Source organism: Anopheles cruzii, chromosome 3 (genome assembly GCF_943734635.1).
Source record: "Anopheles cruzii chromosome 3, idAnoCruzAS_RS32_06, whole genome shotgun sequence".
Lineage (NCBI taxonomy): Eukaryota > Metazoa > Arthropoda > Insecta > Diptera > Culicidae > Anopheles > Anopheles cruzii.
Window position 1 is genome coordinate 14,506,689 of NC_069145.1, and position 13,987 is coordinate 14,520,675.

At 54.9% G+C, this 13,987-nt stretch overlaps 2 protein-coding genes across 2 annotated transcripts; both read right to left on the reverse strand.

The window, feature by feature from the left end:
* Nucleotides 1–521: 521 nt before the first annotated feature.
* Nucleotides 522–2,957, reverse strand: LOC128272795 (pre-mRNA 3'-end-processing factor FIP1). The gene is made up of 2 exons (XM_053010673.1): nucleotides 915–2,957; nucleotides 522–842 (listed from the first exon to the last, which is right to left on the reverse strand). Exons 1-2 carry the CDS (start codon nucleotides 2,876–2,878, stop codon nucleotides 707–709), a joined length of 2,100 nt encoding a protein of 699 aa, XP_052866633.1. The 5' UTR covers nucleotides 2,879–2,957; the 3' UTR covers nucleotides 522–706.
* Nucleotides 2,958–3,727: 770 nt separating this feature from the next.
* LOC128275335 (actin-binding Rho-activating protein-like) lies at nucleotides 3,728–13,987 on the reverse strand. Its single transcript, XM_053013802.1, has 4 exons — nucleotides 13,835–13,987; nucleotides 6,533–6,675; nucleotides 5,461–5,620; nucleotides 3,728–5,365 (listed from the first exon to the last, which is right to left on the reverse strand). The coding sequence occupies exons 1-4, from the start codon at nucleotides 13,886–13,888 to the stop codon at nucleotides 5,141–5,143; spliced, it is 582 nt and encodes a 193-aa protein (XP_052869762.1). The 5' UTR covers nucleotides 13,889–13,987; the 3' UTR covers nucleotides 3,728–5,140.

Consider the following 13,987-nt stretch of genomic DNA (forward strand, 5'->3'; position numbering starts at 1 on the left):
CGACTCACCCCTAGCGGGGGACTACCTCCAATCGCAGCGCTACATTGCCCTTTTTTCTTAGCACACAGCACGGGGGCAGTAAAATGGCGAGAGTGCCCCGTTCGCGGCCCCGAACCCTTTCACAGAAGACAAAACACACGCACGGGCGTGTGGAGGGCGCATAAAGCGGTGACCGCGTGAAAATGGCCGGAAAATAAGTGGCAGGAAGGTCGTGTCGCGTCGCGTCTTCACTTTTCTTTGTGTTGTATCTCCAGCGTGAATTAAAGGGGTACCACCAACCGTGCGTCCCGTACGCAAGAGTGGCCACACTGCAGGTCGAAGCAGTGTTTTGTTTTTGTTTTCCTTTCGTCACGGTGTGCGTGCAGCAACCCCTCAGCAGGCAGTGCTGCCAGCGGCAATTTGACTGTCAAACCTCCGCTGCTTTGCCTTCCAGTTTAAAACCTAGCCAGGATCAAGTTTCAATCGTTGCAAAGAATTCAGAAATCCCAACGACCAGGGAGGACCCTGTTTCCCGTGCGAGAAACAGGACATGCTTTTTATTTACAGTCTAACGACACAGTTCATTCTTACGCGCTAGCGGTATATTATAGTTCTCTTTCTATGATGCTGCTTCGCTTCTCCGGTTTGTTTGTCACCAGTAAATTAGTCCGCACTCATTTCCTATCGTTACCCTAAACGCCATCGCAAACCCAACAACAATCGCCCTTCATTCCCCATCTTCCTTGTCCTTGCGGTGTGATTTCTTTTTGTCGCGACTGTGACGCGACTGGTCACGCTCACGGCTTCGGTCCGACCGGCGAGACTTGGACCGTTCGCGGCTTCGGGAACGCTCGCGGTGGCTACTAAAAAAACAGCAAAAATCAAAAACGAGTTCAGCATTTCGCAACCAAACCGAGGAACCGATGGCAACTTACCGAGCGTCTTTGTGGCGATCAGTTTTTGTGGCGCGTTTGTCTTTGTCGTCCCGCGCACTACTGCCGGACGATGGTGCGGCCGGTGTTGCACCAGATGGTGCACCCGATGTAGCGCCCGGCGGCGTCGGAGCGGGTGCCTCAACGGGTTCCTCTTTCGGCACGAGGCCACCTATCTCCCGATCCGGCCGGTGCTCTCTCTCGCGATCCTTTCGTTCCCGATCGCGCTCTCGCTCGCGTTCCCGCTCGCGATCCCGTTCCCGATCGCGTCGATCGCGCTGCTCCCGCTCGCGGTCCCGTTCCCGTAGATCCCGCGGGTCACCCCTCGGGTCGCGTTTCGGATTGCGCATGTCACCGCGTCCGGGTGGCATGCCGCCGGGATGCATCCGTCCTCCGGGACCGGGGCCCATTCCGGGCCCCCCAACCATGCCCGGTTGCATCTGCTGCGGCGGCGGCATCACCATCCGTTCCGGTGGCCCACCACCCATCATCTCTAGGTGCTGCTGCGGAGGCATTCCCACCATATTGGGCTGCATCATCGGTGGGCCGGGTGTGAGCGTTTTGATGCCCGACGGTTGCCAGTTGCCGTTGTCGTTGCCCCACTGTGACTCCTGCATCGGATCGTAGTAATCGGAATAGTCCGGTTCGGGGTGATAGAACTCAGGTGGACCACCACCGAACCCGGGCGGACCGCCCATCGACGGATCGTACTTGTTACCCACCACCGTCCGGCTGTACTCGCGCCGATCGGCCGTCATCACCTGAATGACGTTCTCCTTCGGTTGATTCGACATGCCCATTCCGCCGTCATCCCGACGACCTCCACCACCGCCCATCGGGCCACCCATCGGTCCACCGGGACCACCACCAATCACTTCAATCGGTCCGTTCATCTTCCTCGGCCCCATCCGGCCATCGCCGCCACCCATCGGTCCTCCGGATCGTCTCATGTCACGCATCGACATCGAAGGCTGAGCCGCCTGCGGGTTGTTGATCGTCAGACCCGCCATTCCGACGCCGCTCTCGTGCTGGCGCATGCGCTTCTGTCGCTCGCAGTACGATCGCCACGTTTCCTCGTTGAAGCCATAGTTGAAGTAATCCGTAATGTCCGCACCGGGCTTGCGCCACGGTTTCTCGTCCAGCGAATCGATGCTGAACTCGTGCGCCGGAACTCCGTTGATGGCGCCGACACTTTCAAACTCCTCTATGCTGAACTTTCCGGCCGGCTGCTTCGTTTTGTCCGTCACACCGGCCGCATTCGCTGCGCCCTGATTGGGCATGATGGGTCCGCGCTGCTTGATGATGTTATAGCTCGGACCCGACTTGATGTCCCCGATCACCACATTGATGTCGTCGTCCTCGTCACTATCGATATCGCTTTCCATGTCACTCAGTGGGCCCTTGTCCTTTGAGCTCTCGTCGCCGGCACCATCCTTCGCAGTGGCCTTGTTCTTCTTTCCTTCCTCTTCCGAGCCTGCCTCACCGTCCTGTGCATCATTCTCCCCGTCACGGTCGTCTTTGCCGGTGGAGGCCTCCGCTTGCCGTCTGGGTTTGTCCTGCTTTTCTTCCTCTTCACGGTCAACGGCCATGCTGCTGTCTTCCATCATCTGTGAATCCTCGTGACTTTCGGTATCGCCCTCCACGCGCTGCTGCTGCTGTAGGTCACTCGAATCCATCGCATTGTCATCGCATCCGTGCTGCTCGTGGCCGCTCTCGTTGCCGGTCTCACCGCTAGCCTGCTGCTCGTTGGAACCACGGCGTTTGTCATCCACCTCACCAGCCGGCACTTCGCGGGTTGCATTCTCGGATTCGGACCCCTCGTGCTCAACGTCCCACAGAGGATTCTTGCCACTAGTAGCTGCCCCGGGGGAGCTGCCGTTTCCGGTGATCGCACTTGCATCACCCGTCCCGCCATCCTGTTGGGAATTACCGTACAACCAGCTATCTTCATTCCCTTCGTCCGCCATGCTGCTCTAGGTTGAGTTTCCTTTTACGCGCAAATAAAACACGTTCAGTTTCCCGGCTGGCCGGTACACAAAAACAATCCGAAACCTTTTTTCCACGGCGTTGCCCGTTTTGGTTTGGTGCGCTCCGAATTGTGTTTGCTATTCGCACTGACAGCCGGGCGAAATAAATTTCGTTTCGCCGCGGCGAGCTGTCAAAATGCGTTGACAGCTCGTCGATTGACCGAGGGGTCCAACGATGACTGGAACATTTCTCGGTGCTTGAATTGAAATTTTTGTGTGAAATTCTGTTTCGTAAAATTTGAGGGATTGAATCACAGAATAAAAACCTGGCAAATGGCCAACAAACGTTGATGATGTGCGCCAAAAGGAACGGAAACGTAAAGTTATACCGCTGCACCGATTAATCGGAGACACTGCATTAACTTGAGGGCAAAACTTTAAGTTGGTGCTTAATGAAAATTCGGCTTTCTTGCATTGACAATCATTACCCGAAAAACGCGAGACAATATTATCCGCTGGCTCTGTTCGTTCCAATAATAAAAAAATAAATAAACACGTGTTTCGACCGACCGGTACCGTGCCGGTACTTGAAAGGGTCTCCGCTATCGGTGCCTTGTTCAACACTCGAGTGGCACCGGGGCTAGCTTATCGGTCGGACACGATCCAATTAGGTGTAATAGTATTCTGAATCATAACGATTTAGAAATCCGCACCACTAGATGGGGGAGTCACCACAAGTGTGGCACGTTTCGTGTCTCATTTCTTTTACCCATGGCCCCCATGGCATCGCGGCCAAAGCGATTTCGCGGCATTCGAGACAAAAAAAACCTTTCACCAATGGTTTCGTAATAGAGTTGCGATTTTTATTCCGTTTATTGTTATCACTATTTCCATTTATCCGATCAAAACGTCTCGTCGCTAACGTGCTATGATGAGTTTTGCGCCTTTTCTTCCGGAAGTGAAACGTACACAGTCTCCGAGCCCGAGCCCGAGCCCGAGTTTAAAATGTATCAATAATGTTGCTACTCATTGTTTTGGTTTTATGCATCCGCTTAATCTCTCTACCGTGGGAACGCCGCCAACATAATGCGTACGGGTTGAGGTGTGCTTCTGGCCAGGGCTCTGCGGCTATTGGTATTGTGTGCTTTTCGAGATGTTTTCCCTACTCGCTATCTTTCGCTTATCACTTTAACGGGGGTACATTCCTCCGCTTCATGCGCCCAGAGGAGTGTAACGGTTAATGAGAGTAGCCGTTTTATTGCTTTTGCATCTATTTTGCTCCATTGCGCACTCGTCCAAATAATTGCGCATGGCAGAGCGTGTGTGAAAAGTCCGCTATACCGCTTCACCATCCGATTTGCTACAGTGTATTATCTGCCGAATAGTTCCTGCTTTTCGCTGGGCTGTAACTACCCGTTAACGACTACCCTAATACTGTCCTCACTCTAATCGCTCGAATACGAGGTGTAATCGAACCACCAATCTATCAACGGTATAACGAAGGCCAATTAAAACGTACAGTCAACAGGCATGCCAAGCGTGCTTAATCGTAACAGAGGGCTACATAAACGTGCAAACTACTAACGGAGAGATAATATTGATGAAAGAAACTGACAATTGATACAGTGCTACTAGCAAAGATCGCGTCCACGATTCGGTTGGCGCCAACCTGAATTTGGATACCCTGTAACGGTACACTCCGCCTCTAAACTTCTCGGTTACCTTCTATTTGGTTCCATGCATTGCTGCTGTTCGTTTCGTCCGCTTGTTTTGCTTTTTGTTTTTTGTTTGGTATACACATCCCTGGAATCAGCCGAACTGGAAATGTTCGATTTAAGAGAACGTAAAGTCTAACATGCACAAACAGAAATGAGTTACGAATAAGAGCTTCCGGATCGATTAAGTTTCGGGTCGGCAGGCCTCGCCAGGCATCCTGGAACGATGCCACGACGCTACTAACACATACACACACACACACTCACGATAGAGGGGGCGAAGGTAACATATTGGCTACGGACTACAGGTGTATCTTTTTTCTTTTCCTAAAACCTACGCGCGCTTTCTCCGCATGCGCTTCCCAAAATATACAGATATCAAATTGTGCGTGCGTGTGTGCGATCCTCGCGGTCGACCCCACTCAATCGGAAATCCTGAAACCTTGCTAGCCTCTCCCTCCCTCCCACTCTCCTGATCACAGGTGAAACCACGGGCAACACACAGACACGCATCCGACTTCCGCTTCGCGTTCCCTCCAATGGACCCTCAAGGCAGCATGTTGGTGGGCTGTGGGTTGGGACTTAAGCTGCGCCGGATTTCCGTCTGCTTGCCAACGAGAATCTCCCGGATCTGCTTGAGCGGCTTGGTCAGGTAGACGGGCACATTGTCGTCCCGGCGCTGGAACAGGCACTCGCCCTCGAACTGGATCAGGTCGTGTTTGCGGGCACGCAACAGCAACCCCACCAGCTTGTCGTTGATGTGCGTGTAGATCTGCGGGTGTGTAAGAATCGAACCGGAAATGTGTAGAACTGTAAGACCATTGCCGGGGCGGGAACTGCCTCTTTCAGACCCGGTCCGAAACCTACATTGAACAGTTCGCCGAAGTAGATCATTTTGATGTCGGGATTCTTCTTCGAGACCGTCACTCCGTCACCGTCGATCACCTGGCACAGCTCGAGCATCTCCTGGTACACCTGAATGTTGGCCTTCTTCCCCCGGTACTCGGTGAGGCTACCGGCTTTCGGCCTACGGTCGGAGAACGGACGAGAACGAGGTTCGGATTTCAGAGGTTAGAAGAAGATCAGACAACGTGTTTGGGTTGGTTCCTTACGGACTACGGATAGGTTAAGTACGGATTTATTACTCATTTCCACCACTCGGGGTTAGTTACGGGTTGGATAACATGCGCTAGATACAAGGGGCTATACTTTGGCATACTCGATAGGGTACACAGATTCATGCAAGACGACGGTCGGCTGATGGGGAGAGATCGCCGATCGCCCGGACAGCAGGAAACGGAAACGTGTCAAGCCCACTGAACGTGTGGCGCCTTTATTGCGGAACTAGTTTGGCAGTTCTCGTGGCGATGAAGAAGTGCGACTGAAGAGCAGAGCGGGTGCACGTATCATTAGACCATCGCGCACGCTTCACAGGGTCCAACTTTCCTTCGATCGGTCGATTCGCCCGATGGTCCTTTTTCCTGTACGAAGCAGCACAGCACACCGTCCACGTCCGAAGGTTCCACTAACCTAGAAGTGCCCTCCTTTCTCGGACCCCCCGCGGGGTGGGTGTGATTGGTGGTCAGTAATTGCTTATGGTAATATCGATTATGCTACGGTAGGTTACATCACACGCAAGCAGACAGACAACGGCGGACAGCGGCAGCAGCAAAGGCAAATGCACAAAAGAAGCGAAGTATTCCGAGGTCCGAGGTGCGCAGCGATCGGTCAGTCGCCTTCGATCAGTTGGCACTTGTGGAGCGGCGGGGTGTTAGTAGCTTTCGCTTGGAACTCTTCAGGGGTTTTCACGGAACCCTAAACATTAGGCGTAAGGTTAGTGAGCGTCCGGCCGCCGGTGAGCGTTTTTGAGACTATTAGAGCACGTCCTCGCGGATCTCGCGGGAGGGGGGGTTAACGGCCTTGGCCGCGCCACACTTACTTGCCGTACTCCTCCTTGCTGATCTGTAGCCGTGCCATGCCGCGCGTAGCCTGTGCGTCGGAGAACGGATTCGAGAGCTGCGATTCCCGGTGGCTTTGGGCGGTCTGATTGAAAAGGGCCACCTTCGACGATAGCGGCGAGTCCTGTCCGGGAGAGAAGAAATCGAGAAGTTAGAGAAGGACTCAAGAGAAGGAGGGTAGAGCTAAATGAGAAGAGGACGATCAACGACGAGAGGTGGGATATTTAAGGTTTGAAACGATCGGTATGTACAGCATCGGTCGGGCGAACGGGCGCCACAGTGGCGCGGCATCGGGTGGTCGTCCACCTGCGTGAAGAGGTTGTGCAGGGACTGGGCGTCGGCGTCGCTGATGTCGCTGCGCTTCAGCTCGTAGCACGCGACCAGCCGGCGCACGTTCGGTCCGGCCACCACGTCCGGTTCGGGATCGCGCTGCTGCCGGCGGTCGAGGGACAGATGGAGTGGCTGCTGCTGCCGGCGGCGCCAGGATCGCTGGCGGCGCAGTTCGCCCTCGCGCAGGATCCGCTCGCGGATTCGGTCCTCCTCCAGCTGGAGGCGCCGCTCGATCCGACGGAGCCGCGCCTCCCGACCGATCGCTTCGTCCTCCTCGAGCTCTTCCGTGTCGGTGCTGTCGTCCTGGCGGCGACGCCGCTGGCTGCGCCGCTGCTGGCGTGCTCGCTGACGTCCACGGCGCCGAGCCGGCCGTTCTTCCTCGGGCTCCTCAGGATCCTCTTCCGGTTCCTCCTCTTCCTCCTGGGCGGCGGCGGCGGCGGGTCGTCGGCGGGTAGGGCGAGGAGTGGTTGGTCGGTTTCTGCGGCCACGGCGCTTGGTCGCAGGCTCTTCCTCTTCCGGTTCTTCTTCTTCCTCTTCTTCCGGCTCCTGCGCAGCGGCAGGTTGACGCTGGCGACGCGCGGGGCGCTGCTGCTGTTGCGCCCGCCGAGCCCGCCGACGAGCCGGTGGTGGTTGAGGTTCTTCCTCCCCTTCCTCCGCCTCTTCGGGTTCTTCCTCCGGTTCTTGTTGGGGACGAACCCGTCGACGTTGTGCCGCTGGACGGCGCGCCGCCGCCGGCCGCTGACGTGGCCGCTGACGCGGACGCGGTTCCTCTTCCTCCGGCTCTTCAGGCTCTTCTTCCGCCTCGGACTGAGCGGCCGGGGGACGGGGCCGTGGCCGTTGCGCCGCCGGTCTACGCTGAGATCGGCGCGAGGCCGAACGCGTTCTCGGACGTTCCTCTTCCAGCTCTTCCTCCTCGTCCACCAGCTCGTCCTCTTCGTCCTCGCTCAGGAACCGCCGGCTAGCTCGACTGCCGGCCCGGCTGCGGCGCCATTCCTCGCGTTGCTCCAGCCGCCGCAGGCGACGTTGCGTTAGCTCGAGCCCGGTGTCCAGACAGATGCAACAACTTCGCTGACACGTCTGGCAGCTGGTGTGCTCTGGTGCGCCGCGGAACACTCGGGACACGATCCCACCCATTCTGGACGTTTGCGGCCTGGTAGCGCCCCAACCACTTCGACTTCTACCGACACCGACACTCTGCCACGTGGTCCGCACTATTGGAAAAACTACGAGGCTTCTAGAACCCAGAACCGAGCAGACCGAACTTGACTGCTTGAGCGATCGAACTGCACAAACTGATGATCGGTCGGTGCGAGGAGCTTTTATTGATCGCGCGCTCCTTTCGGGGTCAGCCGCTCGAGCGGACAGCTGGCTGAGGGGGGCTTCGAGGAGTTCTTGAGCCGTCCTGCGGAACTGGTGCGCATTCTGCTGCACGATTCACGTGACCCTCAGCCCTGAGTGGCCCTTGGTGAAGCTAGATCGAATTCTATCACGGCATCAGGTGCAGCAGGTCGACGCAGCTGAAGCGCCGCGCACACGAACCGAGACCGGGACGACCGCCGCGGTACCGCGTGCGAGGGCGTTGGCGGAAAGTGGAATTCTAGCGCCTCACGATGAGTCTCTTCTTCTTCTCTTATCCGGCTTCTCGACCGCCGAGCGATCTTGGCCTGCACCAGAGACAATGCTAATCTTTGTTGCTTTCTGTAACGGTGTGCTTTTTGCGGGCGAAGTTTTTGGCCCCGCGTCAACCCCCGTGTCACACTGGTGTCGCGAATCGAACCCAGCCGCTACCAACGACAAACCCAATACCAACAGTTCAATACCAAGATCCGGATCTTCAACTCCGATACACTCCGAAATGGCAGACACAAAATCTGAAGGCAAGCGTTGGATTGGAACCCGCAAAGGGATCATCTCGGCGTAGTTTCTGTCAAGAAATGAGGGCAGCGGACCAAAATCTGATCCCAGGTCAAGGCGAAAGTTGGGAACCGTCTCCGGTGGAGATCTCTTACATTGGTCCTATGCACCACTATGGGGTGGGGGTTTATCTAGTGTTTAGATTCCGAAGATGATCAACCAGCTAACATACCTCAGCAGCGTACTCCATCAACAGTTGCAGCTCCCTCATCATTTTTGAAGAAAAATGGGCCGATGATGAGACCGGACCAAAATCAGCACCAAGCAGTCACGCTTTGTGGATGCATTGGCTTCTCTTGAACGACGTATTGGGTTTTCGAGCCCCAAAAACGACCATTCGGCTTATTAACGTAATCACCGAGGTGGAATAGTGTCAAAGCCTTTACTAAATATATACAATTTCCATTAAGTTTGACGTTTCAAAAGTCCAGTAATCGGTAGTTTGAAATCCAACCACTTGATGGACGACACCATATGACGATCCATCAACACTAATCGGCGGCGATCGTGTACTGCGCGGTGGATATTCCCAGCAGACAGTCCCCATGCAAGATAAAGCGCGCATTGGGCAACATGCTCGGCCATTGTACGGCTGCATCTTCATCTCTGAGATCACTCAACGATATGGTACCAATTCCCACACACACACACCCGGTACGGTCGAAAGGGTGGTTGAGGAAAGCAAAACTATGGGTTTCCCGCGCTCTTTGCGTGTGCTCCGCGCGCGTTTTAGGGAGTAGAGGTTGGGAAAATGCAGAGAAAGGCAAAGAAAGAAACGCCAAATTTATCGCGTATTCATTCGCGGACACCATCATCATCATCATCTTCATCGACGATGGCCCTCTTCGCATGATGGGCCGGCCTCGGAAGCTTTCGATTTCGGTTTCATCGCCAAGCGCCTGAAGTGCACCGTTTCGATCCACGCTGATAACGAGCCCTCGGAGCCAAAAGCTGGGAAAAGCCCTACCGATCGGGCCGCTCGAAATTCGGGTTGGAAAAGCGTTGGGGAGGAGGTGGCCAGTGAGAGTATAATGGGCACCGCCGCGTATCAGTGACCAGATACGTGAACTTTATTAGTAGAAATGACAATAAAAATGCGGCGCTTTTGGATATCGGGTAGTTCAGACGACCGGCGGAGCACCAGCGATTGTGTAATGCGCAAAATTGTACGATCACCAAACGTGTAACAAGCGATAAGAGTTTTCCCACAGTAACCCAGCTCTGCAGCATCTGTTGAGCATATGCATACCATATGTTGAGCATACCGGGCTCGGGCAGATAATGTGGTGCGCGCCCACTTCGGTGCTGATTGGTGGGTTCTCTCGGTGGTGCCAATTGAGATGTATGTTAATGTTGTTAATTTCCAAGCAGCACTTCGCTTCAGCAGTGTGCCTCGAGCAGCGAACCTTTAGACTGGGTCGAACGGCAGTTTCGAGGCGGAGTTCTTCTCTGCATCACTTTCGATTGTAGGTCAATTTGGCTCCCATTCGAAAGTGAGGAGTATCCCCTGGGGGCCGGGATGCTAACAATATATTAATGCAACGAGGTGCTGGCCCATCTGAAGCCCATTGCCTAATGATGCGCTCGATTAGCGCACCGAGCGCCCTCAGCCACGCACTCGACGCTGCTTTCAGACTTTCACGCCCCGTCGTCGTCTTGGTCGCCGGCCGAATCGCCGCGATCCGGCGAAAGAAAGCCACCCGTCTCCGGCTCGGTCTCTCGACTCGATCACTTCGCTAAGGGGTTGGGCATTGTTTCTCTCTTTGGCCGGCCCGGTCCGGACCCCGTTATTCGCTAATTAATCTAATCAACCGTCTGCCGCTGCTGGCCTCTTCTGTTTGCAAATTTTGGCTTTCGCTTTTGACGCCGGCGGGCGGTGGCAGCCCACTTTTGGGAGAAATTTGGCCACCGAAGTGACCGCCAGCCATTTTCGGGCTTTCCACGCGAAACAGTGCGGAAAACCGGCGATGGCATCCCGGAAGTGGTCCCCAGTGGGGGCCGGCCGTCGAATTGGTGCAAATCACCCGCAAAAGTAGCATGGCCGAAGATTGGGGGGGTTTGCGTGATTGGCGCTGTTTAGAAGTGGCCACCGTTGGCGGTCGGCATACCGGCAGTTGTTGGGCGCCCTCAGGTAAGACTCCTCAAGTCCATAAAGCTTTCTGGGGGCTCTTTTTCCCTGTATCGTTCAGTGTTGTGACAGACCAATCGAAGGCGCATTGATCCCATTCGGGTAAATGTTCTTTACACCCTAACCTCAAGTTTTCCATCATGATTACGGGCAATCATACTTTTAATTTGACATTCTTAGCAACCTACGATCTCAATTGGAACAATGGACGGTAGTGTCACTGCCAAGTCGTGCTGATTGAATGATGACAGCTCGGGGCTGAAGGCGTACTTCCGCTTGAAGTGTATTTCAACAAGCCTCCTTTCCGGTTATCGGCCGGTCTCGCAGGGTTTCTTGTCGGACTGCGGCTGAACTCAACGGAAATGCACGTGCGCTTGATCGAAGGCGGCTTCGATTCGACGCTCTGCCATGGTTAAGGCCATCTGCCCGCAAGGAGGTCTCGCCAAAAAGTGCACTTTGTCTCGCGGCAACGCAGTAAGCTCGCCATTGGCTGAACTGTTAACACACTTTTGTTTCAACGTAGTCACGCAACTGAACGTTTGTTTGCCAGCCATCAAAGGACACCAACGTGTTTGTGGATAAATAAAGCGTTACAATTTACAGTGGACGCGAAATTTATGCCATCCATAAGCATTGATAAAAATGTAAGCAGCAATGGAAAGCGCTAAAGTCGTCGTTAAAAGTGATTTCTTCTCGCCAAAGGTTTTCTCCGAAGCATGAAAAAACAACCTTTCTAGCCGCATGCGTAAATGAACGTTAATATGCGATACACTCGTGTGTGTGTCGAAAGTCGAGTGCACTCGCGGAACCTTTAACATCTGGCTAATGAATTTGGAAACGGCGGACCGATCGGCTGATTGATGATCAACAACAATGGCCATCGCCAGCACCAACAAACGAAAACAAAAAAACAAAAACCCACACACTGTCCACGCAACACAGCGCGCGTCCGATTTCTTTTCTTGCTGGATAGCCTTTTTGCAATTCAATTGCAGACGAAAGGCCCCGGGCCAGGCCTGCGATCGGCGATCGCCGCTGAATACCGCGAAGAAAAGCACCTCTACTGTCCGTGGCCGTGGCTGCGTATGCTGCGTTAATGAGCCCACACAGGCGGAAGCATCGAATTATGCTATCAACCCGTCCGGGTGCGTCAATCAAAGGTGGCCCGAGATTAATCTTTCACGATCCCCGGACCGGGACCGGACATGGACCGGACTCGGGTCCACGCACTACTTGCGCCTTGCGCAACAACAACAACCGCACCGCTTGCATGTTGATTGCGCAGCCGATTGGCGGTTGGCCGATGTTTATCAGCCGAACCGACCGAACTTATTAACCGAAATTTCGTTTGGGGCTCTGGCGCACCGTCAGCATGTTGCGTCACGGTGCGTCATTTATCAACGCTTCGAATAAAGAAAGCAAAGTCAACCGCCGTCAGAGAGAAAGAGGCCCTTTCTTTACCCTGACACGGGAGCAGCATGGTTTTTGGGCAACTGAGGGCCCAGTAAAAGTCGTGGTTATGTGTTAATTTTTTGTTACGCCCCAGAAATGAATCACTAACTCACGGTCGTACGTGTACTAACTGTCGCAGCCCGTGTGTCCTTGACATTCCTTCGGTGGCTCGGTGTTCCGGCTCCGTTTCCGCTCAGGATTAATTAATTATGCTACGCCTGAGAGGTCCGAGTACCGCGAGTGGACCGCGTGCAGCGCAGAACCAACTACCCAGACTCGGCCAAACGGGCGCGTGTGAGCGTGTGTTAAAAATAGGCGCTATTAGTACATAAAACATACATACGGCCCACCTCGGCGGTTGCGGAATCCTCGTATCTTGCGCGGCCTTCAAAGTCCGCACTCCTTCGCAACCAACAGGAAGCCATCAATCACCGATTTCGTCCAGAAACGGAACGTAACGGATCGGTCGGACAGCCAGCCAGCCAGGTTCACCCACAGAAGCCGAAGTGACACACCGAAAGGCCCGCCGCCCGGACGTCCGTGAGCTGGCGGTTCTAATTAATGCACCAGATAAATCTGTCCACACCGGGTGCGCCACGCCACGGCACCCGATTCCGCCCGAAGCGGAGAAGTTCAAGTACAAGTTCGAAGCCCTTCGTTCTCGATCGGCCATTTTAAACACACACACACACACGCGGGCGAACAGGCGCGCGCGCGCGCGCTCTCGTCCGCCTGGGCGCACGCCCCAAGCCGTGTGGCGTGTATAAATAGGGCCGCGAGGATCCGACGGTGTTGGCGAGCTTATTCATAACCTCGATGGAATGCCGATCGTGTGCCAGAAACGATCGGCCAGCCGGACTTCAGCGGGCCCTACCCGCCCGAAGTCTGGATGTTTTCGATTTAAAATTAATTAAACTACCACCACCTGACCGGACGTAATGATTTCCACCACCACAAGGGACAACCAGTGGCAGCTGGGACCAAGAATTGGAGCAAGAATGGGAATCATAATGCCTCACACTGGCCGCAGGCCCTGCTTGGTCTACGATGTCTACTAATAGAACCCGGGGCAACCCAACCCCCGACCGAACTCGATCCCGCGAAAACCGGATCAGCTGGTCACATTTGTGGCCTCTTCCTGAAGAGTTATATCACCACGCACGTGTATCAGCGTGCACCACACAAATCACAAATGCCGAGAGAACGCCACGCCATGACCCAGACGATGCCTTCTGTCTCTGGGACCTCTAGCTTCCCAACCACAACCTACCTCCAAGTCGGATCCGACCGCACGGCTAGAAGCTAGCAGCTGACGAGGGAACGCTTCGACTTGCCTAGCAACCGGGGATGGCACGCTCAAAAGAAGTTTGCTCGTGGTGTGACGTGACGGTGGCCATTCTGGGTCGCTGGGAGGAGTGGATGAATTTTTGTGGGTCGGCGGATTACAGGACGCGCTTACCGCCGTTTCCGAGAGCCGGATCGTGACCGATGATCGTCGAGTTTCGGTAGCCATTCCTCGGGCGGGTTCGGGATGTTTGTGGGTCACAGGCAAAACACTAGGCACCGAGATGGGGCAAGTTGGCGATCGCGCCGGTGACTGTTTATAGGCAAC